The sequence below is a fragment of the Pyrus communis genome, chromosome 17 (genome assembly GCF_963583255.1).
Source record: "Pyrus communis chromosome 17, drPyrComm1.1, whole genome shotgun sequence".
Lineage (NCBI taxonomy): Eukaryota > Viridiplantae > Streptophyta > Magnoliopsida > Rosales > Rosaceae > Pyrus > Pyrus communis.
In genome coordinates, this window is record NC_084819.1 from 2,248,327 (window position 1) to 2,271,469 (window position 23,143).

Below are 23,143 nucleotides of genomic sequence, written 5' to 3' on the forward strand. Positions count from 1 at the left end.
CTTCCTTTTAAGGGAAAAAAAACAATGATTACAGTGTGGAGTTGTGTTTTCTCAAAGTGGGACCAAGAAAAATTATAACTTATTATAATGTAGAGTTTATTCCTACACATAACTGGTTCTAAGTTGGGAACAAAACTTCTTATGACGAGGTTATTCCTTTATAGAATATTACTTAGAGAGGTTTTGCTCTACTTCCTTCTTGCTAAAATGTGGCGTGAACATTGCCACTACGCATACATGGATATTGGATTAGTATGACACGAGTACTCTCACAGTGATATTTGATAATCATAATACAATAATATATGTTAGTTTATCTCTCTGTGTTCTGTTATCATTGATAATAGGACGTTAGCTTAATACAAGAATTAGTATGATCTAAGTATATTTTTACGATGATATTTCATGTCAATAATACAAAAATACGTGTTAGTTTATTTTCCGGTATTCTTCGATCATTGATAATCAGACGTTAGTAATAGCCTCTACGTAACATACAAGTTGCTCTAAACAATGTGTGTGTGTGTCGACGTGTCGTCATAATTTATAACGCCTTTGATGACCTTGAACACGCACAGAGACACAGCCACAAGCCATTGAAATGAATCTGCAGCATCAGGTGTTGCTTAGCAGAAACTGCAGCAGCACCGTCTCTCTTCTTCCCCACAATTCCTCCTCCTCTTTCAATCCCACCACCACATCTTCAAATCTCCCATTTGGGTCATCGTCAGCCCTCCATTTCAATCAACAGCGACCACTTTCACTGCCCCACAAGTTCAAACACACCACTTTCACTGCCAAAGGGGCGGCCCTCCAAACCATCGCAGCTTACTCCGGAGGAGACAGAGAAATGGCCCCCGAGTCTCCGGCGAAAGAGCTCCGCCGGATTCTGCAGTTGCCGGGGGTTGTCCAGGCCCCTGCTTGTTTTGATGCTCTGAGTGCCAAGCTTGTGGAAAGAGCTGGCTTTCAGTGCTGCTTCACTAGTGGTATATGATGTTCTATTTATTTATTCAGTTTGTTGATGTGGGTCTTCTTCCTTTCTTGTAGATGTTGACATAATTACATCGTTTGATTGTAGTGACTTTAGTTTGAAGCAGTTTTTGATGTGGGTTTGGCTTGACATGTTTATTGTGAGACTCTGGGAGTCGTCTTGATTGTATATACTCGTTGTTATTGATACCATTACTTGTAAAAGGTTTGGGAGGGTGCAGTTGCAAGGTATATTGAAATGAAAATTTTTCAGCATTGGTGAACCGAGTAGTATTACATCGATAAAGCTAACATGAAGAAATTGAAATGAAAGTTGTTTAATCAAAGAAGAAAAATGGTAAGATTCTAAAGTATTTCAAACATAAAAATCATAAGTCATCTTTCGTTATTCGTGTGAGTTTACAGACTGTTGTTTCTTAAGATCTTATCTATTCTAGATATTTGGTAATTATCTGTTGTGCAATACGTTGTGGATGTTCTTGTTTTTATGTTTGTATGTTCTTTATAAAAAATGTAGTGCATGTGATTGCGGTTGTGTTACTGCATCCCTTGGTCGTTTTTCTGGTATATCTTCTTGCCTAAGTGTATCAAACACTGAAGCAAGCTTATTAATGCCATTTATTCTTCCATTAGGATTTTCAATATCGGCTGCTAGATTAGCGTTGCCAGATACAGGTTTTATATCCTATGGAGAAATGGTGGATCAGGGGCAACAAATTACCCAAGCTGTGTCAATTCCTGTTATCGGTGATGGTGATAATGGATATGGGAATGCAATGAATGTGAAGAGAACTGTCAAGGGATACATTAAAGCTGGTTTTGCTGGGATTTTGCTTGAAGATCAGGTTATATTTATACTATTGAATTGAACTTTTGCATCCATGAATATTTCCTGTTTTCTTCATCGTCTCTCTCTCTCTCTCAATAACTGTTGCTGTTACTTTTTTAAATTAACCAATGGTGGAACTGGCAAGGAACTTTGGGATAGGGAGGAGGTGGGAGTAGATTGGAGAGTAATTAAGGTTTAAATTGGGTTTGCTTCTTTTTATGGAAATTTCTTCATGTTTCCCAATCCTACGTTTATAGTCATGTCTACCCAAAGATTTTATAGTTACTGATTTTTTGTGTTCTTAAGCCTGATTTATTTATTTTCCTTATAGTGGATATTTACAAAGAATAAAACCCTACTGTCCATCAAAGAAATTGGATCAGAATTCTGCTAACAGAATAGAAAATTGAATCTTTTGTTGAAAAGCAAGTGTAAAGCTTTTATTTTTATTACTTTACTCAAGTGGCCGGGTTAAAATGAATAAACAATATCTCGTATCTATCTATAAGTTATACTAAAACTTCGGTCCAACTACGTTGGAAATTTTTATTATAAAATAGTTTCTTCCTCATACATTCCTTTTTGTTTCCTCAGTTAATCTTTAGAGAAGCATTACAAGCATAATATTAGGTTTAAAATATTGAAACTGTTGATTGTCCAAAGAGATCTTTTATGGAATCGGTGTCCTCTCGAGACAGGGTAACTGGATGGTCGGAATGACAAAAAACATGTGTTTGATTCCCATTGGTCTACATGATGTGATTTCATATTGGTATGCGAAGTATGTTACTTCGTATTTCTTTGTGGTTGGTTTGATCTATTTGAAACACCTTATCACCATGTGCTTAAATTTGTAATTGACTAGCTTTTTACTTATTTTGCTAAGTATTATAAATTCATTTATCTTGTCCCTGTTTGAGACAATTATCACTGACAAAACTGTCATCTTTAGGTCTCTCCAAAAGCTTGTGGTCATACGCAAGGAAGGAAAGTGGTGTCAAGAGAGGAGGCTGTAATGCGGATAAGAGCAGCTGTTGATGCTCGGAAAGAGAGCAGCTCTGACATTGTCATTGTAGCAAGAACTGATTCTCGTCAAGCAGTGTCTTTGGATGAAGCACTCTGGAGGTCAAGGGCATTTGCTGATGCTGGTGCAGATGTTCTTTTCATTGACGCACTTGCTTCTAAAGAAGAGATGAAGGCTTTCTGTGGGATATCTCCCTTAGTTCCAAAAATGGTACATTACATTTGTCAAAGACTTGGATTTCGTCACGTTTCTTTTTCTACATTTGTATACCCAATATGTCTAGCCGTAGATTAGTTATTCTTGTGCATGATCCTGAGTTCATCTGAGGATAAGCTGTTTGTAGTAGGTTGTATTTTGTTGGTGAAGTCAGAAACTGTCCTCAGTAATGGTATAGTAAACCCTTAAAATTTGCAGAATATAAACCTCAATTATATCTATAATTGAAAATTTTCTTTGTTAATAAAAGCAAAAAGTTACAGCTTTTGTTTAATGAATCCAAGTTATATTTCATAACATGTAATTTGACAAAGACTCCGAGTTATGTTCCGACTGGAGCCCTCATGTAAGTAGAAGGATATCGGTCGCCTGGTGCTTTATGTGTATGAAAGATGTAGAATTTGATGGTTGTGTACTAAGGTGTCACTGTGCTTCCTAGTATACTTATTCTTTGGTCTTTGGTTTCTGTTTATTAGTTGTTTATACGGTGTCAAAACTCAAAACTGATGGGATGCCACATGTTCACGAGTTGTGATACTACTGTGGTTGAAATTTCTGGTTTGGGAGTGAATATCTGACTACGGCCACTTTCATTACTCTTTTTGGTCTACGACTCTATTTATTATTATTTTTAATAGCAGAATGTAATTGAAGATTTTTTGTGCAGATAGTATGGTTAAGTGCCAGACAGGTATTGTATGAGATATTGCCTATAGCATGAACGAGAGTTCTTTGTAGAGGTCTTTTCCATTTATGGTACTAGAAACAGCATTTAGTTCTATATATGTTGCACTGCATGGAGATGGATATATGTGATATATGCATATCATGGTATGTCAATTGATAATATAAGAATCATGCGGCTTAATTTGTAACTTCAGAGGCATTGTTGAAAATGGAGAATAATTTGGTGTGATTGATGAATCTCCATGTTCTATCAGGCTAATATGCTTGAAGGAGGAGGTAAAACGCCAATACTCAATCCGCTTGAACTTGAGGATGTTGGGTATAAAATTGTGGCTTATCCGCTTTCCTTGATTGGGGTATCTATTCAAGCAATGCAGGTAGCGTGCCTACACCTTTTTCTTTTAAATAAAGTTCAGCATCAAGAGAAAAGGTCATTTATCTTAACACCCTATAATTATGCTGCTGTAAAAGATTTGATATAGTTATGACTATTGATCTCTCCGCTATTGCATGAGTTAATGATATGATTCAAGAATCAGAACCGAAAACACATCAGCAGCCAACAAAGACATTTCTCATTGTAAACTCGTAGTTCCTGAAAATTGAATAGAAAATAAACTTTTTACAATATAATGTTGGATTTACCCTTTTTTTTGTTACAATCCCTAAGAATATCAAGGGAATTTTCACCATTCTGTCAACAATCTAAGTTAAAGCAAACATTGTGTTTCCCTACGCTTTTTAGAAGTGTTATTTGCCTAGGATTCATTAATTTAGAATACTATTTAAGGAAGGAACTTATATGAATCAATTGCAGGTAGCACTGGCTGGTCTCAAAGGAGGCCGCATCCCTCCTCCTGGTAGCATGCCGTCCTTCGAAGAGCTTAAGGAGATTCTAGGTTTCAACAGTTATTATGAAGAAGAAAAACTGTATTCTACCAGCAGCAGTCAGCTATCTCCAGAAAGATGTGAGTAACTTGTATAGTCACATGAGTTGTAGATATGTCATTATTGCTTACCCTGATGATAATTTGTTATCAAATGTCCTCTACCGTCTTTCCTCCCATTTTGATGAAAGTTGATTACTTTTATCAAAACTGGGTTAAAATTGGACTAACATAACAAATTGGGTTACATCTGGATACTGTAAAAGGACAAATGGCTCTATGAAAGATAAATTTCAACTTGTTTCCATTCAATTTTTTGTGTACCAACCAAAATTTTATAGATATAGATGAGCATTTTCGTTTCATAGTGCTTATACATGAAGATTATTTTCCAGTGACCAGTAGTGTATACAGTCTCCAAAGGACTGCTAGAGATGGTGGAGAGCAGAAAGATCAGAATCCTCAAGATCCCGTTGTTGAAGTTATAACACCTGACGTGTACAATAACTATGATGCAGATGGTTCCAGGGGTCCATTTTCTGGGATCTGGTCTCGGACGTTGAGGGTCAAAATAACTGGAAGGGATGGCTTTGAGAGACTGGATGTTCGGATTCCTGTAAGTCTTCTATTCTTTATGGGCATAGCATTCCATTCACAGTGCTTCCACTGTTATCCAGGAGAAAAGATTGTAAAACTCTTGGAATAGGTGCCCCACCAACCTTATTGAAAATCCTAAGTTTGTCTTCATTCTTAATTGTTAGAAATCCCTACGGTGTTGTGATGATAGGTTCGCAAGGAAAGAATTGGTAAACAGATAGTGTTAAAGAGTTCTGAAAATAATACCCTCCCAAAAATTTGGTGAACAGATGGTGATATATCAGCAGAGATTCACCTTATGTTACAATATAATTAGAGAGTTACCATTTCACAGATGGTATTGTGCTAAATATGTGACCAGGCAGTTACTGGAGCGAGACAGCATGGTCGCAATGCTGTTATGAGTATTCATGAAAGAAGTAAAAAAAAACACTTGAGCATGTGAAATTCACTTCATTTCGTCTGTCTCTTCATCTGGGATCGTCTTTGATATGATTGTATATCTTCGTCATTTACATGTTAGTCATGTTATTTCAGACTTACGACAACCTGCTTTCATGTTTTGGTTATAAATTTTTACAGGCTGGATTCTTGGAAGGAATCACAAATATAGTTCCAGGTATTATTCATGTTCTCTCCAAACTTATTGAAATAGGTAAATGCTCCAGACCTGTAGTCCCTTGTAGTGTAATTAAAACTCCACATGCTTTTCCAACAGCTCTCGTGGGTGTGAACATCAAACAACTGCTAAACGAGGCAACTGATGAAATGGGAGGGAAGCTGCTGCTAGATTTTAATGACACAATTGGTGATAGGATTCAAGTTTTTCTAGAGTGAATCCAAGAGAAGTAGAAGTCTTACAAGCATAATGCTAAAAGGTATGTTGACCAAAAAATTGCTTAAGGTATTCTCTGTGTAATATGAACGATCCTCAGACGCTTGATTGCATATTCTCTGAAAGAAAATACCAAATGCTCATGTAACAAGTGTTTCTACTTCTATGATTGATGCAGGGGTAAGGCCAACAAAAACTGAAACTCGGCCAAAGAAATCGGCGGTGATGTACAAAGTTTGATCAATTTAATAGGACGAATGGTTTCTTTTCGATAGATTGTAAATTGAAGTTACGATATGATTACTTTTGATATGTCGTGCGCATTTCTTCTACCTTTTAGTACAAACAAATACAATTTGGGGTTTGGACTCCGTTTTTCGGAGTCGATTGATAATGGCTTTGTTTACAAACTGATTTGTTTGGTTGTTTCAACCAGTGCTTTTATGGTTTTCTTAGAACTCGTTTGATAAACGTTTCGTGAACTACTAAAAAGGTACATCACGCTCACTATCACGTCGTTTTAGTCAATGATCACTGCAATTACGCAGATTGCCTTCTTCGGAACATGATTACGTGACAGAGACCTCGATTTCGGCTTCAATGTACCGCCGAGACCAAGGGGAGGGCATTGTTTTCGAAGTTTCTAACGTTGAGCAAATTGACAGGTTGGGTTGTTTCATTGTTCCCACGAATTCTTGTTCGACCATTTCGGATTTTGTGCGTTTTTCCTTTCCAACGTCGTCAATCGCAACTATTCTGTTTTGCTCGTACCGGCATACAAACTGAGAAAGTTGTAGAATGAATCAAAACCTTATTCGTTTGTGTTCGTAGCCAAACATCGCGATAAATGTTACACAATCTGGCAAAAAGAATATATATCTCCGATAAAAAAAGGACCGAAACGATAACCTGAGACGGGTTATCCCCAACACTACACAAACAAGACAACAGCTGCTCAAACCAGCTAGGCAATGCACCTATAGAGAACACACTCTTGTGACCCATACGAAATGCGGAGTTACAGAGATACATCACATCCCCACATAAAAATTACACGACTTTGTTTCAAAATACCAACCTTCGCGTTCCAACCTTATCGACCTCAAATCAAATATGCATCGACTTACTTCCGTCAATTTCATCGGTAGCCACCGCCATATGGCTGCTGAGGATAACCACCTGCGCCCATCATGGGGTTATAGCCAGGAGGCATGTTTGCACCAGGAGGTAATCCGGTTTGCCCTTGCATCCCCATGCCCATATTCATTCCCATTCCCATGTTCATCCCCATCCCCATACCCATGGGTTGATTTGTGCCACCGTAGCCACCCATGCCCATACCTCCACCTGGACCCCCACCCATACCCATAGCCATTCCCATGCCCGGACCCATCCCCCCGCCCATACCTGAACCCATCATAGCGTTTGGTGGAGCCCTAAGAACACTTGCACCTGCACGGCCAATTCCAGAACCAGATCCCATGGCTTTACCCATGTTAATAGTAGATGTTGCAGGAGTTGCCGGCTGCCTCTCCATCCTCTTTTCCTTCCGATTAATGGAATCAAAGTCAATTCCAATATCATTCAATGGATTAATTTTAGCTGCACGTGAAAAAAAAGGAAATAAAAGCCATTATAAAACCCTCAAAAAACATAGATCGTTAATAAACAAGTTGAAGAAGAGACATAGCACTCACCTCCAGATATATTTAAATTAACTAGGCCTCTGCTGAGTGTATCAGCCCAAACTGCTGACTTCGGTTCAAACTTGCTGTCTTTAGGTGGTTGAGCAACTATAGCAAGTGCCCCTGTTGACGATGACAGCGGTTGCTGGGAACCCATTGAGGTGTTTGGTCCTTTTTGTGAAAAAAGGTTGCCCAGAACATCACTATTATGTTGCAAACCTGGTCCAGGTGGAACTTGAGGAGTGGCCTGTGAAGCTACTGGGCCGACAGAACCTTGTGGATGGAAGTTCCCTTGTTGTGGATGGAAGTTCCCACCATTAAGCTGTGCAGCTGGTCCATTATGAGCATGAGGAGCCATGTAACTTCCCTGTTGTGAAAAATAGTTTCCGCTGTTGGGAGCTGAAAATCCAACTTCTTGTGGAATGAAATTTCCATTGTTAAACTGTGCAGTAGGCCCTGTTGGAGTTTGAGGAGCCCCATGTGAAGTGATAGGAGCTGTAGGCCCTCCCTGTGACGGAAAACCCCCACCGCTGTATTGTCCAGCAAATCCAGTTTGATCATGAGGGACTACAGATCCTGGCTGCACATGAAAATTCCCGTACATATTAGCACTTGGCTGTGGATGTTGACCTGTTGGACCTGAAAAGGACTGCTGTGAAGGTCCAGTAGGTGGCAAAATATCAGCAAGAATATCCATGTTTTCAGTAGACTGTTCTTGAGACGTAAATTGTGAGTTTGTTGGAGTTTGAACACTGGAAACACCAGATGACGAATAATTTGCAGCAGAAAATGAATCCCCAAAGGGAAAGTTGGAAGCTGTATCTGCACTCTGGTTCACGGTTGGTGGGAAAGAGTCTGTGGACGTCGAAGTGTGTGGTTGAGGTTGGACCGTCTCACTGGAAGGGAGAGCCTTGAAGGGGGAGTCACCGAATGGATCTTCAAATGACTGCATTGAAGGAGAACACTTTTAATCCAAGAAGGATGCCACTTGAGAAATTCTTTTAATAGCAAAAAATGCCTACCTGATTCATAACATTAGACGCTGGTGGAGTTGCCGTAAATGTGGTTGCAGAACTAGAGTTTGCATGGGGTTCGACTTCAAATGTAGCAGTAGAAGGTGTAGTTGGTACAATGGCCAATGCATTTGAAGAGAATGAGTCTGACAGGGAACCTAGTAAGTCCATCTCAATGTTTGAGGTAACCGGGGCTGCTTGGACAGCTGGGGCAGCTGGGGCAGCTTGGGGAGCTGGGGCAGCTGGGGCAGCTGTTAAAGGAAAGACAATGTGAGTTTCTCGTAGTGCTGCTTTTCAATCACAAACATAAATGCAACTAAAATCTTGCAGCTAGTCCCTGAAAGGCCAAAGAACAACTGTATCGAAACAACCTGCTTGCAAAAGGGCACCAAGATAGTAAATGATCTTTTTTTCAGGGACAACATATAAGAATTTTATACTCAGGAGCATGAACTAACATAAAAACACTATGTTGTTACACGAGATCTTCATTCTCTGTATCAACAGGGTGTACATAGAAACCTAAACTGCCTTCCGCTCAACAGTATTAGGATGTTAAAGACAACCAGTACAAATTGCACCCCAGACATACTAGCTCATAAAAAAGATGCTAAAACCCTACTTAATATTAAACTAAGAGGAGGCTGTCAACAATATTTCCACAATTCTAACGTTACCACCACAACTGCAATCACCATGTCTAAGTTAATAACCATAATGTCTCCACAACTACCATCACCTATCATTCTAAGAGAGTTGATCGTGGCATGAAACACTGAACAGGAAAGTAAAAGAGAAGAGAAGAGGATTCACAAAATAACAAAAATCTTCCCAACTTCTAAAACCTAAGAAACACAAATAAACACTCACCAATAGCTTAGTAAGGAAAGATGTATTGTTATCAGAAAAACAATAAGACCATCTCCAAAGGAGATGTCAAATTCTAAACATAAAATTTAAATTTGACAGCTTATGTTGCACTTTGACATTTTTAAAATTTTGCTCTCCACCCAATATGCAAACTTTAAACAAAAATAAAAATTCATATTTATTTTCTTTGTATTGGTAATGAAAGATAATGAATTAAAAGGTATAAAAATATTCAAACATTGCATTGGTAATGAAAAAAAATTAAAAGGCAAGACTTTAAACCAATAAAACATTGATAAAAAGCATTTAATAATTTTTTTTTTTCGAAGCTGCTGTCAAATTTGGCAGCAAGGGGGGAGAGATGCCATTCTATGTCACATGCCACATCAGATTTGGCTTCTCGGTTGGAAAACATTGCTACTATCTATTTTTTACCGTTATTACTTATTTGGACATTTTGACATCTGCGTTGGAGATGCTCTAAGAAAAGCAGTCAGAAAATTGGAACGAGACAAGTTAACTTGATTGGTTCCCCCTAGTCAAACAATCAAGATAAAAGAAAGTAACAAATTCATGCAAAAGAAATTATAAACTACTCTTTTTTTTGTCAACTAAAAAAGGGTAGGGTTTAGTAGCAGATGTTCCATGTCATTTGAATGGGACCCTCCATGTCATTTGAATGGGACCCTCAGACATTCAAATACACCCGTCCTGACATTTGCAACAAACAATTCACAATAAAGAAATTTTGGGCTATAATCATTATAAACACAACGATAACACATTCCTCAGCTGTTCGTACTGGAGTAAAGCATAAACATGCCTATGGTACTTACTAACCTGAAACAGAACCACGTGGATCAAATTCATCTGAAGGCTCCACTTCCTGTTTTGCAGGTGATGCAGAAGCAACATGAACACTGGTTGCTTGGTTTGGATTAGATGCAGAAGCAACATGAACACTGGTTGCTTGGCTTGGATTATTGCTTGAAGGTGGAGATGAAGCTCTAGGAGCAGAAGTTGTTGGAGTTTCACCACCCCTGTAATCAAGAAGAAATATTAAATGATTTAGCTAATGCTTAAAATAGGAAAACAAAATAAGGGGAGATCAAATTCTATATTACAGACAAATGAATACCTTTCACTGTGAACAGGGCTTCGAGATTCACTTACAACCTCCTCATAACTAGGAGGAGCCCCAATGTTTTGTTCAGAAAATTTCCTACTTAGCCTGCCAAAGATGAATAATATTGTTATTGGGAAGTGGCAGTCTTCTGGAATGCTCTGATAAAAATACCACATTCCTGAAATTTACTATATTATCATCATTACCTTGTTTCTGTTACCGAAATCTTTAATATTTCTTCAATATGATGCATATGTATATACAGATCCATATACCCATAATAAAATCAATATATTGCAATGAACATAAAGATCTTTAAAATGGCCCAATACTAAAACAATCGTTCCATACACATAAAGTTCCTCTCAACTTTTCCAAGGGATCAGCATGCAGTACAAGTGATAGTATTAGGATCTTAATTGTATCAACTGATTCCTATCCAACTTTAATCACTTATATTCATGTCCAACAGCCACACAGACTTAAGAATATATTTCAAGCACATGTCCCTGAAGATTTACCTTCCATCCTGGGATTGGTCATCAGCTTTAGCACCACTACCACTGCAATGAGGACACATAAAGAATTAACAGTAAGTTTCCAATTTAGGTTAAGTAATAAGTAAACAATAAAGACATCAGACTGCAGCCTCAACTATTACAAATATTTAAAAAATAAAACAAAATATGTAAAAGCATCCAAAAAATTTTGGCATGTACATATATGCACTTCCACTTTTAATGCATTAAGATGGAAAACTTATCTTTAGTACTTCCTGCTGAAAACATATATTTTTAACAGTAATATTTTCTACAGTCAAACCATCACAGAAATGAATAAATTAAATAACATAGAAACAAGAGAATAAAATTGTTAAATAACAAATCTGCCTTCTCAATGTTCAAGAAGATAACTAAGTTGACTTCCTGAAAATAGTCTCTAAAATAACCCAAACAGAATACATGCCACCAATAAAATCAAAATACTTCTTAATCACATACTAGTAATGATTCAAAATTATCAACGGAACAAAACCATTACCGAGAGGAATATTGACCATCATCATCAACTGAACGCTCCCTCTCTCTATCAGAGCTTCTACTTCTAGAGCCATGAGGGTAATCATCAACAATTTGACTTCTTCCTCGGTAATCATCATCCCTGTAACCTTCTCTCCCGTTGCGTTCATCATATTCTCTACCATAACGATCTCCGTCACGACTGTACCGGTCATCATCCCTATAGCCCCATTCTCTTTCCCTCCCATAGCCATTCCTATCTTCATCCCTGCCTCCATAGCGGCCTTCGTAACGATCATCGTCATATTTGTCACCATATCCTCCTGTACTTGAATGGGAACCGGGCCTATACATTCCACCTGTCGATGCTGTATTACGGAACCTGTTGGGATATAGAAATCAATCAGAAACCTCTTTCATTATAATTTCCTGTAGATGATGAACTGGGCATGGTTCTACAACACTACTCTTACTTTTCTTATACATATAGATCTAGACTTTTTTTCTCTTATACCTAGCTCCGGAATCCAACAAGGCAAAAAACTAACACTCTTTTGAAGTATTACAGCCATTACTAAAATAACAGTTAATGCTGTAAAGCAATAAAGAAACTTCAATATAAGACTTCAGAAAATTAACTTTTTCGAGTGGAGAAACTTTTCCTGTTCATAATGGCATGGGATGCTTATATAAATATTAAAATTAAAATAAGAAAAAAAGAATTCAAGAAAAGTAGAAGATAGTTATGAAAACAAAGCCCTTTCTGAGAGAATGCTTACTTGTCCCTGTTAGCAGCTGCTTTCTGTCTAACCTCAATTATCCTTTCTTTATCATTGACAAGAGCCACAAGACTTTGAGACTTCTTTCTGACATTACTTCCCTGGTCCCTTCCACTGGAATCAATGTATTGAAAATTGGACAATGTCTGTATCAAGGAAAAAGTACCGGTTCAGTTAGCTCGATAAACAAGTCTGGTAGCTAATCCAATGGGGCTGGCCCAAGTGGTGTGTGGTAAGTAAAAGGGTTATTATTATGATATGCCAAGGGTTCGATCCCTTCCCAATGCACCAAAAAGAAGCAACTATTTCATGTTCTTTGCGATTCTCAGAAAAATGAATAAATAAAGAGTTAATATGAATCTTGGAAACAAAAGGCCGAAATTACCGATATTTGATAAGCATGCTCCTTTATATCATCGATGACACGTTCTGACCCGTTGGCCACCATGTATTCCAAGACAATTAAAGCCTGATTTGAAGCACAAAATATATTATGAACCACATGTCAACACAGAAGTAAACAAAACCGCGCCATATTACTAGCTGCATCGTGAAGCTAAAAATAAAAAAATACAGTGACGGTAATAATAGGATTTACTCATACATTACATGGAGATAGAAGGGGACAGGGCAGAGGGAGAGAGACAGAGACAGACAGAGAGATAGAAATAAAGAGAGAGAATCCTAAACTATGTGTATCTGAAAGTTACTAGATGACAAACCTTGTAAACATGCCTCCAGTTCTTTCCAGTATCACTTAACCGCTTCCAAACGACAGCCATTATCATTTGGTATTCATGACTGCACAATTGTTCTGAAATGAATATCTTTCGAAGATAATTTGTGATATAAAGAAATCATAAAAAGAAACTCTCAAACTTACTAGTTTCGGGTTGCCTGTGCAATTTCGGCAAGAAGTGATCCATGAGGACCCCAGGGCTCATTACTAGTAGCATCAAGAACCTAAAAAGAAGAGGGTGTGTGTGAGTTGGGGAGAGAGAGTGTACATCCCAAGGCAGTTATGCCTAGCCACTGATGACTATCAACCAACCTACTTTTGCATACAAAATTATAAACGTAGATGCAGAGCTGACTAAGAAGAAAATTACCTTCTGTTCTATTCCAGGAACTTTCAGCACTTTCTTGTTCACCTCTCTCTTTCTGCAACAACACAATAAACCACATCAGTTTAGCGGTTTTGGATACAATCCGTACGAAAAAAAAGAACTTTCTTTATCAACCGGGTCACAAAAAAATACAGAATTTGTAAAGAAGTACCAAAAAAGATCACATTTTTTTCCTTTCAAAATACTCTTAAAAGTAACAAGTAATAGGAAGATCATTATCTAAGCACTACAAAATTGAGAAAAACATAGTAAACAATTTAAAGTGATGAACACAATTCAAGACTTACAAGTCCCTAACAGTTTGATCAAAGACTTTCTTCATCGTAACACAATTTCTGAATCAGTAGCAATCGACAACAGCAGCAAAACCCACGATCCAATCAAACGAATATCGCCTCTTAGGGAACCTTGACCTGCAAGAAGCATCAATACCGTTTAAAGAAGACAAGGATCAAATCAACATCTTTGCTTCCCAAAAACAGAATATTTAAAATTAAATTAAATCATGAAAAATGATACGAAAATGCCTCAGATCAATCAAAATTGAAACCCAAATCTCATGAAAATTCAAAACTTGTTGGCAAATTTGAATCATATGTTATGTGTTGCAAATGAACATACATATATAAACAATGAATGAATATATTGAATCGAGTATTGAAAAACCCAGATGATAATTTGACCCATAAAAAATTATAAATTGGGTAAAAAATAGAATTTGAAATCAAATGTCCAAATAAGCGCAGCTGAATTAAAGCAAACACGCAGAAAGGAAATGAATTAGATCTGAAAACTGAAGAAATTTAAGAAAACCCAGATCTAAAATGACATGAAACCTACCTGTTCCAATTGAAGCGATTATTGGGTCCCCCAAAAAATTGTGAAAAAGAATGAGAAATGGATCTGGTACAGACAGAGGGAGGTGAAGGAGTAGGAGGAGGAGGAGGAGGAGGAGAGAGAGAGAGAGAGAGAGAAGAGCTCCTGAATTCCCTGAGCTGTTTCTGGTGATTGTCTTCCTCTTTGAACAAAATAAGTGTATAGCCAAGAGAGAGAGGATGTCTTTGGCTTTGGCTTTTGGTTTTTTGGTTTTTATATTTATTTTTTATTTGTTAATTATTTGTTTTTTTTTTTTAATTACTACTCAATATTTCTATTTTAAACTACAATAAATAAATAAATCCATAATAAAGAAGAGGAGTCGAAATTTTTAGGGAATTTTGGTTGAAAACTTCATGTTGCACTTAAAATTTTTTATATTTAGGAAAATAATGAATTTTCGATTTAGTTCTTAAATTATCATTTCAGTGAAAACTAAGTTCCTGAATTATTTCTTCGATAAAATAAGTCTCTAAATTCATTATAAACTGCTAATTTTATCCCTAAAATTATACTCAAAATTATTTTATTCAATTTTTCATCAACTTAATTCACCTAACACTTCTTAGAGTATATTGCCACCATTTTCTTGCCTATAAGCTCTTAATGTTGCATATAGGTTGCGAATCTAATGTTTAATTTACCATTCATAGTTATCTCCATAAACTATTTCTTCAAAGGAAATAAGTCCTTAAAATATGAAAAACTACCAATTTACTCTCTAAAATATATTACATGTAGGTCACTTGACTTAAATTGACGAAAAATTGAATAGAATATCTTCGAATCCGATATTATAGACGTAATTGACAAATTTTATTAGTTTGGGGACTGATTTTTCCGAAAAATTAATTCAATAACCTAATTTTCACTGAAGTGATAATTTTGAGACTAAATCTAATACTTGTAAATAGTGCAAAATAAAATTTTAACATGTTAATAACAATTACATATTTTTATTTTAAATTTCACTAAAGATGAGAAATAATTTGGATTCCAAAATACAGTATGTAAAAAGAGTTTAATCCACCGCAACAATCAACCACTTACGGTTATAAAAAAAAAAAAAAAGTTTTGTCCACCGCAACAATCAACCACTTACAGTTAATTATTTTTATTTTCTCTCTATCTAACTTTATTTCTTAAATTTTAATTGTGATTAAAGACATTTTTATTGGTGTGTTATAGTTTTCTTCTTCTTTATGATTTTTTTAAGAGCTTATACTTTTTCTTTCATTTGGAGTTTGCAATAACGTAATAACATTGAAAGATGAGTCCCTTTCTTACCAAAAACACAGTGAGAGGTGTTTTGGGTGGTAGGTGTAGGTGTAGGTGGACAATTCAACCAATTTTGTTGTCATATCAAGTTTGATTCTCATTTCATAGGAGTTGAATTGTTATGGTAGGTCGAAAAATTGAATCTTATCCTTTGTTTGAATAAAAGAAATAAATTTGAAGTTCAGATAAATGTCAAAATTTATAAATTAACGTGCAATAATTCGTTTATTTAGATTCATAAACATAAATAATTGTTATTCATAGTTTCATGAGTGAGAATTTTAAAATATGACACGATGCCACGTTAATGGAATTCAATATTAACTATGCGTAAAAGAGGAAAGCAACGTCATCTCTTAGAGAATCTCCAACTTTTTTTATAAGACAAATAAGTATTTAACATGCCACATAAACCTGCATAATACAATTTTAACTACTTGGTTTTGCTTGTATACATAGAGATTCTCTTATCTACATGCCTCAATGCTCATCATCACCTTAGTAGCAAATAACAATTTTTGGAGTTTCTTAACAAAGCAATGATGGCATGGGAGTTCCATGATGAAGAAAAAGACACTTTATTTTTCTTTAGTGTTTAATTCATTTAAGATGCTAAAGCAACTGGCATAACATGAACATAAAGCTCGTCTAAAAGCGGTTTTCAAAGAAAATGTTTTTGGATTCAAAATGTTTACTAGAAGAAACACAATAAAAGACACTTTATTTTTGTTTATTGTTTAATTTATTTGAGATGCCGAAGCAACTCCCATAATATAAACACAAGGCTTGTATAAAAGTTCTTTTAAAATGACTAAAAACGCTTTCAGAAAAAATATTTTTGGGTTAAAGTGCTTTTTGTAAGAAGCATTACGTGCTTCTTCCTAGAAACACTTAAATGTTATCCCATAATTTACTTGCATTTTACTAAGAATTTGTTCAAAAAATAATTTCACAAAAAACGTTTTCAGCTGTTTTAAAAATATTTTCCTAAACGAAATCATAAAAGCCTTTTTATAATATACTTTACTAACTTTACCTATTTCCATGTTAACCTGAAAGGCGGCCAAAAGCAAAAACCAAAAAAAGCAGTCAAGCCTCCTTTTATTTTTGGGAACACCGACGAAACAAATATATAAAAAAATTAAAAAAATTAAAATCGAGAGAGCTGTAACAGCAACCTCCAGTCGAGCAAAAGCCACACGATTAACGCGGTTTCCATATTTGCCAAAATGGAATACTAAACAGAGTTTCTAGAAACATTCCCAACTATCCTATAGAGAGTTCATATTTTCTCTTCTATTGTGAGCCGCGTCAAAATTACGAGATTGACTACAATACTTATATTATTTAACTGTTGAGATAGTGATTGTATTTAATTTATATAAGTATTGTAATCAAATCTCGAAACTATTTCCAATATAAACATTGATTTTGAAATAATTTTTTTTTTTTAAAGAATTTTAAGGGAGAAGTCCGTAATTTTCTTTTAGACTGAAAGAAAAATTCTCGAACCTCAAAATTTTGCTTCTTTTTATTATACTAATTTTTCTTTAATGGTACAATAGCGTTGAGTGGTATGAGAAATGAATGGTTGTAATTAAAAATAAAATATCTATGACTGAAAAGTAATGTTAGAGAAACCACATATTTATACCATATTTGTGTACTATCTCATGTGACACGTGATACATACAATGAACATCAAATCAAAGTTGTGACATATACACATAACTTATCACATGAGATGAACACAAATATGGTCTCCCTATCAATTTCCATAGCTAAAACACCCGCAACAATAAGAGTGTTACGTAGCATTGAAGCTACACCCCTTTCAAACGCCTTACTATCCAATTTTTGCACGTCTTTTCACCTTATGCACACTGGCGCTCTTTTTCTATATTTTAGATTGAACAAATACAGTAAAATCTCTATATAGTCAGTGTTGGGCCTTAAGCAATTTTAATACTATAAGAAAGTTATTACTTAATAAAGTTGTAGCTAAAAAATATTATTGTTTTATTTTATCTTTAATGAAAGTCATATGGACAAAGAACCGTATTAGTAGTGGAGTACGTCAATTTCCAAAATATAACATTGAAAGAAGAGGGACATCTAATCTCTAAAAGCATACCAAAAGTTTTAGGCCAAGCAGTAAACGTGCTTGAAAATCTTTGAAACATTTTGACCTCAACAAGAAAGTGTTCATATTAACGAGGTATTATGCATCAACTTTAAAAAATAACAATACCCAAACAACTGTACATAAATATTTCACTTCACTTGAACTTTAATTTCCGGCATCACAATTTTTCAAACTTATTAACAATTATTGCTATGCGAAGGCAAGTTTACTTAAGACAGGATCCAGAAAAATTATAACTTACTAAAGTAGAAAGTTTTATCAAGTTTTATCCCTATATAAACGTCCAGATCTCTTTCACCAAAGGACCCGGATCAGCCCCCGGATCAAGTGATCCGGGTCCTTGAAATTTGATCCAACAGCTAAAATTATTATAACTTTTAAAATGAGCCTTTATTTTTAGCCGTTAAATTAAATTTCAAATATCGGGACCACTTGATCCGTGAGCTTTGATGGAAGATATCCTCCGGATCTCTTTCCGTATAAACCGTCCCAAGTTGGGACGAAATTTGTATTAATATATTATTTTATGAGAATCAAAGGTCATACCTAAATAAAAAAAATACTCAATTTGATGGTGCTCTTCATATTCATATTCCACAACTAATCAATTTCACATGTGCTTTTTCCATCTTTTTCTCAATCAAAGTAGCCAAAAAATTGCTTTATTATCCAACAAACAGGAACCCTCAACGACAGCTTGGCCACCGCACGATGAAACGAAAAGCTTTGATGGCTTCTTCCTTCAGGCTGCAGCCCTCCGTTTAAGACCACTTTGCAAATCACAACCACTAATTATTTGATTATTTGATCAAACATTATAATCAAGATGTGATGTGAACACAACAACTTCAACAAACTCTGGCATTTCGAAGAAACGCTCGTGTTTATGTGTCGTAGACTCGTAATACAATTTCAATTTTTCGGTTTCAAGACATCGGACAGACTGCAAGAACACTAATTATACAGTTAAAATAAACCATACTCCTCTCAACTAGGGGTACCCGTACCCTGGCCTTTGTCTCGATATGCAGCCTCTAAACATTCCTTGGCCCTGTGAACTTTTGACTGAAGGTAGAAGGTCCCGTTCTTCGCATTGTTTTCAAATAGAGTGTCGTATCTCTGCTCGGGTTTAAGAAACATGTTTTAGAAACTCCATTCACAACGAATATATAGGGCCAGAGAGGGTAACCAAAGATGAAAATGTTTGAAATATTTACCTTCAGAACTTCCTCCCAAGTGGTCGTCTCTGAGACATTAAGAATCTGCCTTGCTTCCTGCTCTGTCATGACCTTGCTACTTCTACGGACCGCGTTCTGTAATGTTTCTTGGGCAACACCAGTCTTTGAGGCATCTGCAAAATACCGCAGATGGTTAAACAAGAGCCTGCCTAGACATCTAAAGTCGGTAAAATCTTTACGGGGGTAAGAATACCACTCTAACCCAGGTCATGGCAGCAAACAGACAGAAGGAAGGCCCAGAAAACTGACTTAAAAAAAATACCATAGGACAAATAGCACCCAAATACATCATTGCAAAAGTTGCCTAAACCCACGATTACTAATCACTATCATCTGTTACATGTACAACAATACCAAGTACAATTTCGTTGGCCAAGTGCTTATTTGAGCTGAACCTTGTTTCTCCTTAGGGATGGAGGTCAATCTTGAAAGAGGATTTTATTTGAAGTTCCACCAAACCATTACAAAAGCTTGCCCTCCATTTCTCCCCTACCTTGCGGGAAACTTTGCAGCCAACGGATATTGAACTTAAAAAGTATATCCTAAACACAGTTTATAATCAATTACACAAAACCTCCACTTGGATAAGGTGTATATCTTCCACTAATATAGGTTAATCCCATATATTTTTTCATTGCGTGCCCCATTTCACCTTCCTCCTCTATCATTATCTCATGCTCAACCAGAACAAAAAATTGACAAGTGTTGTATTAGTAGAGATTATTGTTTTATGAGGTACAGATTTTGTTAACCTTTTTCTTGGGAAGATCGCAATTAAATTGAAGTCTTAGAAACTGAACATCTCCTCTTCAGTGATTCAATGAAATAAATGATTTAAGAACTGGGTTGTATATTCTACTTTCTATGCAAAGCACCAATTATAAACAACTGAGGTAAGTACGTAAAAAAATTACAGATGCTGAGGACAGCACTAGCAAGCACAGGCACATAACTGGGACAAGATGTGAATGCCAGGTAGGGTTAGAGCATTGGTTTGGAAGTTAATAATGGTACTAGGTCTAAGTGAGACAACATAATCAAATTCCAGAAAAATCAGAAAGCTTTTCCTCTACTTGGGGTATAGGGACACTAATCAACCTGACATATACTAAATTTGTAAGATAAAAGAACTATTTTGGAACCATATTGTTAGATGAGCCAGAACTTTAAACAAAAATGATTACATGAGCCAGACTCCTCCTCAACACTAACCTACCAAAGCGGTATTAAAGAATTATAAAAGGATCAACTACCAAAGCAGCCACATATTATTGCTAGGGAAAAAAACTATGCCTAGAACTGCAAGGATCTCAAGACCAAAGAAGACTTACTTGTAAGTGCCTGACGATATGCTTGAACTAGAGCCCTTGCCACTATACCAGTTCCCATCACAATTAAGTTAGCAAGAATCTTTGCAGCCTGCACAAATGTATGAGGCAAATGGGATAAGCAAGAAAATCTAATGACACAAGAAGTCAAGAGAAATTAAAGTCATTCCCAAAAGCTATGCTTCCTACATTAATGTTATTTCTAAATCACGTTTCCTACCTCACACACACACGCGCACACACATACACAGATGTGTACATTCAATCATGCACACACCAAACTTGACGAACACAATAAAATGAAATCAATCTGTTATGCTTAACTCTATCTTCCGATGTATAACTGAACTTTTTGTTTCATCTATTCCTATCATGTCACTAAACAATCTTCAAAATGCTTATGAAAAAAAATAAAATACATATAAAAGGAACCGGTGACATTTTCACCTCACCTGTGCTCATCTATGAAACTATTTTTGCTCGGAAGCTTATAAAGTAAAATAATCAAAATGGGCTTAGATGGCATCCACATAAAATAAACTTCTTCTTTTTTTTTTTTCGATAATGAGAACACAGATTTTTTATAACTTCTGAAAATCAACCGTGCATACTACATGACATAGTGAACAAGCTTTCCACTGGGATGCATCAAGATGCGTAACCAAAAACCACAAAAAACCTCACTAAAATTCAAAAAGCTAAGCTAACATAAAAAGAGTTTAAAATATCGGGGTCTTCCAATCTGCATGAATGAGGAAAAAAAAGTATACTCAAAACTCTGAGATCAGTGAAGCAAGTATAGCCCTTTACTCTGAGGTCAGTGAAGCCCACAAAGTATAGCCCTTTCACTTCCACCCCCTCAAAAAAAACAAAACACTTCTCAACAATAAAAAAAAATGCATAATTTGGGTAGCTAATGAACTTCAAACGAAATACAAGACAAACCACAACCAAATATTTAAAAAAAGTCATAATCTTGATTCAATAATGGATTTCCGTATTGCAAGTTTTAACTCATGACTTGTTATTAATAGATAATTCTGGGAAGATCATCAAAACTCATTTATTTTAAGCAATCCATTATTCAAGCGCTATTTTCTGGGAAGACCAGAACCCAACAACCTTTTACTACATTATAATATTCTTTTGTAACTGACCTTTTAACCAATACATCTTAGACTGGTAACCTCGCTAAAAATCTTAAGAATGAATAATGATATTCAAAATACTCAAGTGCATTCAGACAAATAGTTCGCTGTCAGCATTTGCCAAGGTCTTTCCAAATTATGGAAAATTTCTGAAGGGATTTCACTTAGAAATCAAATGTTTATAATTGGAACCATTGCAAAAGAAGTAAAGCCAGTACCACTTCAACATGGCCTGGAAATAAGAAGAATTATATTTTCCTTATATTTGAAGCTTGACATCTTTCAAGGAAGAAAAGAACCTACACATTTGCATACATTAAACTTCGTCCTTAAACACCATATACATGAATTCTGCTAACAGGTCTCTAACAGACATATAGGTACTGAATTCACTTGTGTACATAAAGTAGAAAATAGAGATCAATTAAGTAGAAAATAGAGATCAATTACGTGCGTCAAATCGTCCAGTAAACAAAATACGGGAAATGAAACTGAAAATCATAGAACTTTAAATCTTATAACCTTTGAAGGCATGCACACAGTAAGAACATTCAATCATTTCTTCTAATGTCTAATTTGTCGGATAAATATTCGAAAGTACAGCAATATCTTACAAGTGGATAACAAAACAAATACAATTTTTTATCTCAAATTGAAAGCAAATACACACAACAGGTTGTGAACATTTTCGCAAATCATATGCAATCATTTCCAAGATTTGAAAATTCTCAAAACCAAAAAAAAAAACCCACCCCAAGAAAAAAAAATGCTAAAATAATAAAATCATTTGCTTCCGCCATAAATTCTTTAATTTAAGATTTCACAGTTTAAGAATGAGCAAAACTTGAGTCTTCCATTTTACCCAAAAAATAAAAAATAAAAAATTCAGCTTTCCAATGCTGCCACCCATGAGCTAGTTCAAGGATTAAATACAAACATACAAGACGTCGATGCGAACAAACATAAGCTTAAATTTCCCCCCTTTTCTTCCCTATTGCCCAGTTTTTCTCGGCAACCAAACAGAAAATTAACGCAAAAACCATGAAATTAGAAAGAAGAGAAAGGGGAAATGGAGCATACCATAGCTAATTAATACCAAATCGATCACTCTGGATTCTCCTCGCCGTACAAATTAGGGTTTGTAATTTCTTCTTCTTCTTCAGGATTTGGTATTTGTTGTTTATTGGTATTTGTTCGGTTGATGGATTTGCGCAGCGGAAGCGAAACTCGTCGGGAGGGGTTCCAGTCTTCCAAGAGAAAAAGGCAATGTAACGTAGGATTAGGATCTTCTCCGGATCCTTCACTCTGGAATCTGTCCGAAACTCTTAATCCTAGCCGTTCATGAAGATCGTGCGGCTAGTGTCCATTTTAATTTTATTACGCAAAATATATATAATTGTGATTTTTTTAATAGGGACAAGGATCGTTTCCGGATCTCTTCCACT

The 23,143-nt window shown here is 35.8% G+C and overlaps 3 protein-coding genes across 5 annotated transcripts; 1 reads left to right on the forward strand and 2 right to left on the reverse strand.

Moving 5' to 3' along the window:
* The first annotated feature begins 537 nt into the window (after positions 1-537).
* LOC137723481 (uncharacterized) lies at positions 538-6,479 on the forward strand. Of its 2 annotated transcripts, none has more exons than XM_068462676.1 (9): positions 538-986; positions 1,624-1,835; positions 2,772-3,053; positions 4,001-4,123; positions 4,564-4,714; positions 5,029-5,249; positions 5,813-5,849; positions 5,949-6,108; positions 6,244-6,479. In XM_068462676.1, the coding sequence occupies exons 1-8, from the start codon at positions 602-604 to the stop codon at positions 6,065-6,067; spliced, it is 1,530 nt and encodes a 509-aa protein (XP_068318777.1). In that variant the 5' UTR covers positions 538-601; the 3' UTR covers positions 6,068-6,108; positions 6,244-6,479. The 2 variants fall into 2 exon arrangements, with proteins under 2 accessions (XP_068318777.1, XP_068318778.1); XM_068462677.1 differs by having other exon boundaries at positions 5,152-5,249.
* A 377-nt stretch (positions 6,480-6,856) lies between these two features.
* Positions 6,857-14,725, reverse strand: LOC137723482 (clathrin interactor EPSIN 2). Of its 2 annotated transcripts, none has more exons than XM_068462679.1 (14): positions 14,525-14,725; positions 13,972-14,097; positions 13,667-13,718; positions 13,441-13,520; positions 13,280-13,358; positions 12,943-13,026; positions 12,558-12,703; positions 11,801-12,160; positions 11,281-11,322; positions 10,772-10,864; positions 10,474-10,673; positions 8,773-8,996; positions 7,763-8,696; positions 6,857-7,667 (listed from the first exon to the last, which is right to left on the reverse strand). In XM_068462679.1, the coding sequence occupies exons 2-14, from the start codon at positions 14,004-14,006 to the stop codon at positions 7,204-7,206; spliced, it is 2,793 nt and encodes a 930-aa protein (XP_068318780.1). In that variant the 5' UTR covers positions 14,007-14,097; positions 14,525-14,725; the 3' UTR covers positions 6,857-7,203. The 2 variants fall into 2 exon arrangements, with proteins under 2 accessions (XP_068318780.1, XP_068318779.1); XM_068462678.1 differs by having other exon boundaries at positions 8,773-9,014.
* Positions 14,726-18,696: 3,971 nt separating this feature from the next.
* LOC137723139 (mitochondrial import inner membrane translocase subunit PAM16 like 2-like) lies at positions 18,697-22,927 on the reverse strand. The gene is made up of 4 exons (XM_068462310.1): positions 22,779-22,927; positions 20,554-20,641; positions 19,202-19,335; positions 18,697-19,103 (listed from the first exon to the last, which is right to left on the reverse strand). The coding sequence occupies exons 1-4, from the start codon at positions 22,779-22,781 to the stop codon at positions 18,972-18,974; spliced, it is 357 nt and encodes a 118-aa protein (XP_068318411.1). The 5' UTR covers positions 22,782-22,927; the 3' UTR covers positions 18,697-18,971.
* Between the last annotated feature and the right edge of the window lie 216 nt (positions 22,928-23,143).

What these genes read in the sequence shown, in the direction of transcription:
- LOC137723481 (XM_068462676.1), top strand. Translation starts at nt 602, where the DNA reads ATGAATCTGCAGCATCAGGTGTTGCTTAGCAGAAACTGCAGCAGCACC. An exon ending in TATCTATTCAAGCAATGCAG is followed by an intron (nt 4,124 to 4,563) that starts GTAGCGTGCCTA and finishes AATCAATTGCAG; the next exon opens with GTAGCACTGGCTGGTCTCAA. An exon ending in TCAGCTATCTCCAGAAAGAT is followed by an intron (nt 4,715 to 5,028) that starts GTGAGTAACTTG and finishes ATTATTTTCCAG; the next exon opens with TGACCAGTAGTGTATACAGT.
- LOC137723482 (XM_068462678.1), bottom strand. Translation starts at nt 14,006, where the DNA reads ATGAAGAAAGTCTTTGATCAAACTGTTAGGGACTT. An exon ending in ACTGGAGGCATGTTTACAAG is followed by an intron (nt 13,027 to 13,279) that starts GTTTGTCATCTA and finishes GCTTCAAATCAG; the next exon opens with GCTTTAATTGTCTTGGAATA. An exon ending in TAATTTAAATATATCTGGAG is followed by an intron (nt 7,668 to 7,762) that starts GTGAGTGCTATG and finishes TTTCACGTGCAG; the next exon opens with CTAAAATTAATCCATTGAAT.
- LOC137723139 (XM_068462310.1), bottom strand. An exon ending in ATATCGTCAGGCACTTACAA is followed by an intron (nt 19,336 to 20,553) that starts GTAAGTCTTCTT and finishes GGTATTTTGCAG; the next exon opens with ATGCCTCAAAGACTGGTGTT. An exon ending in CTTGGGAGGAAGTTCTGAAG is followed by an intron (nt 19,104 to 19,201) that starts GTAAATATTTCA and finishes AAACCCGAGCAG; the next exon opens with AGATACGACACTCTATTTGA.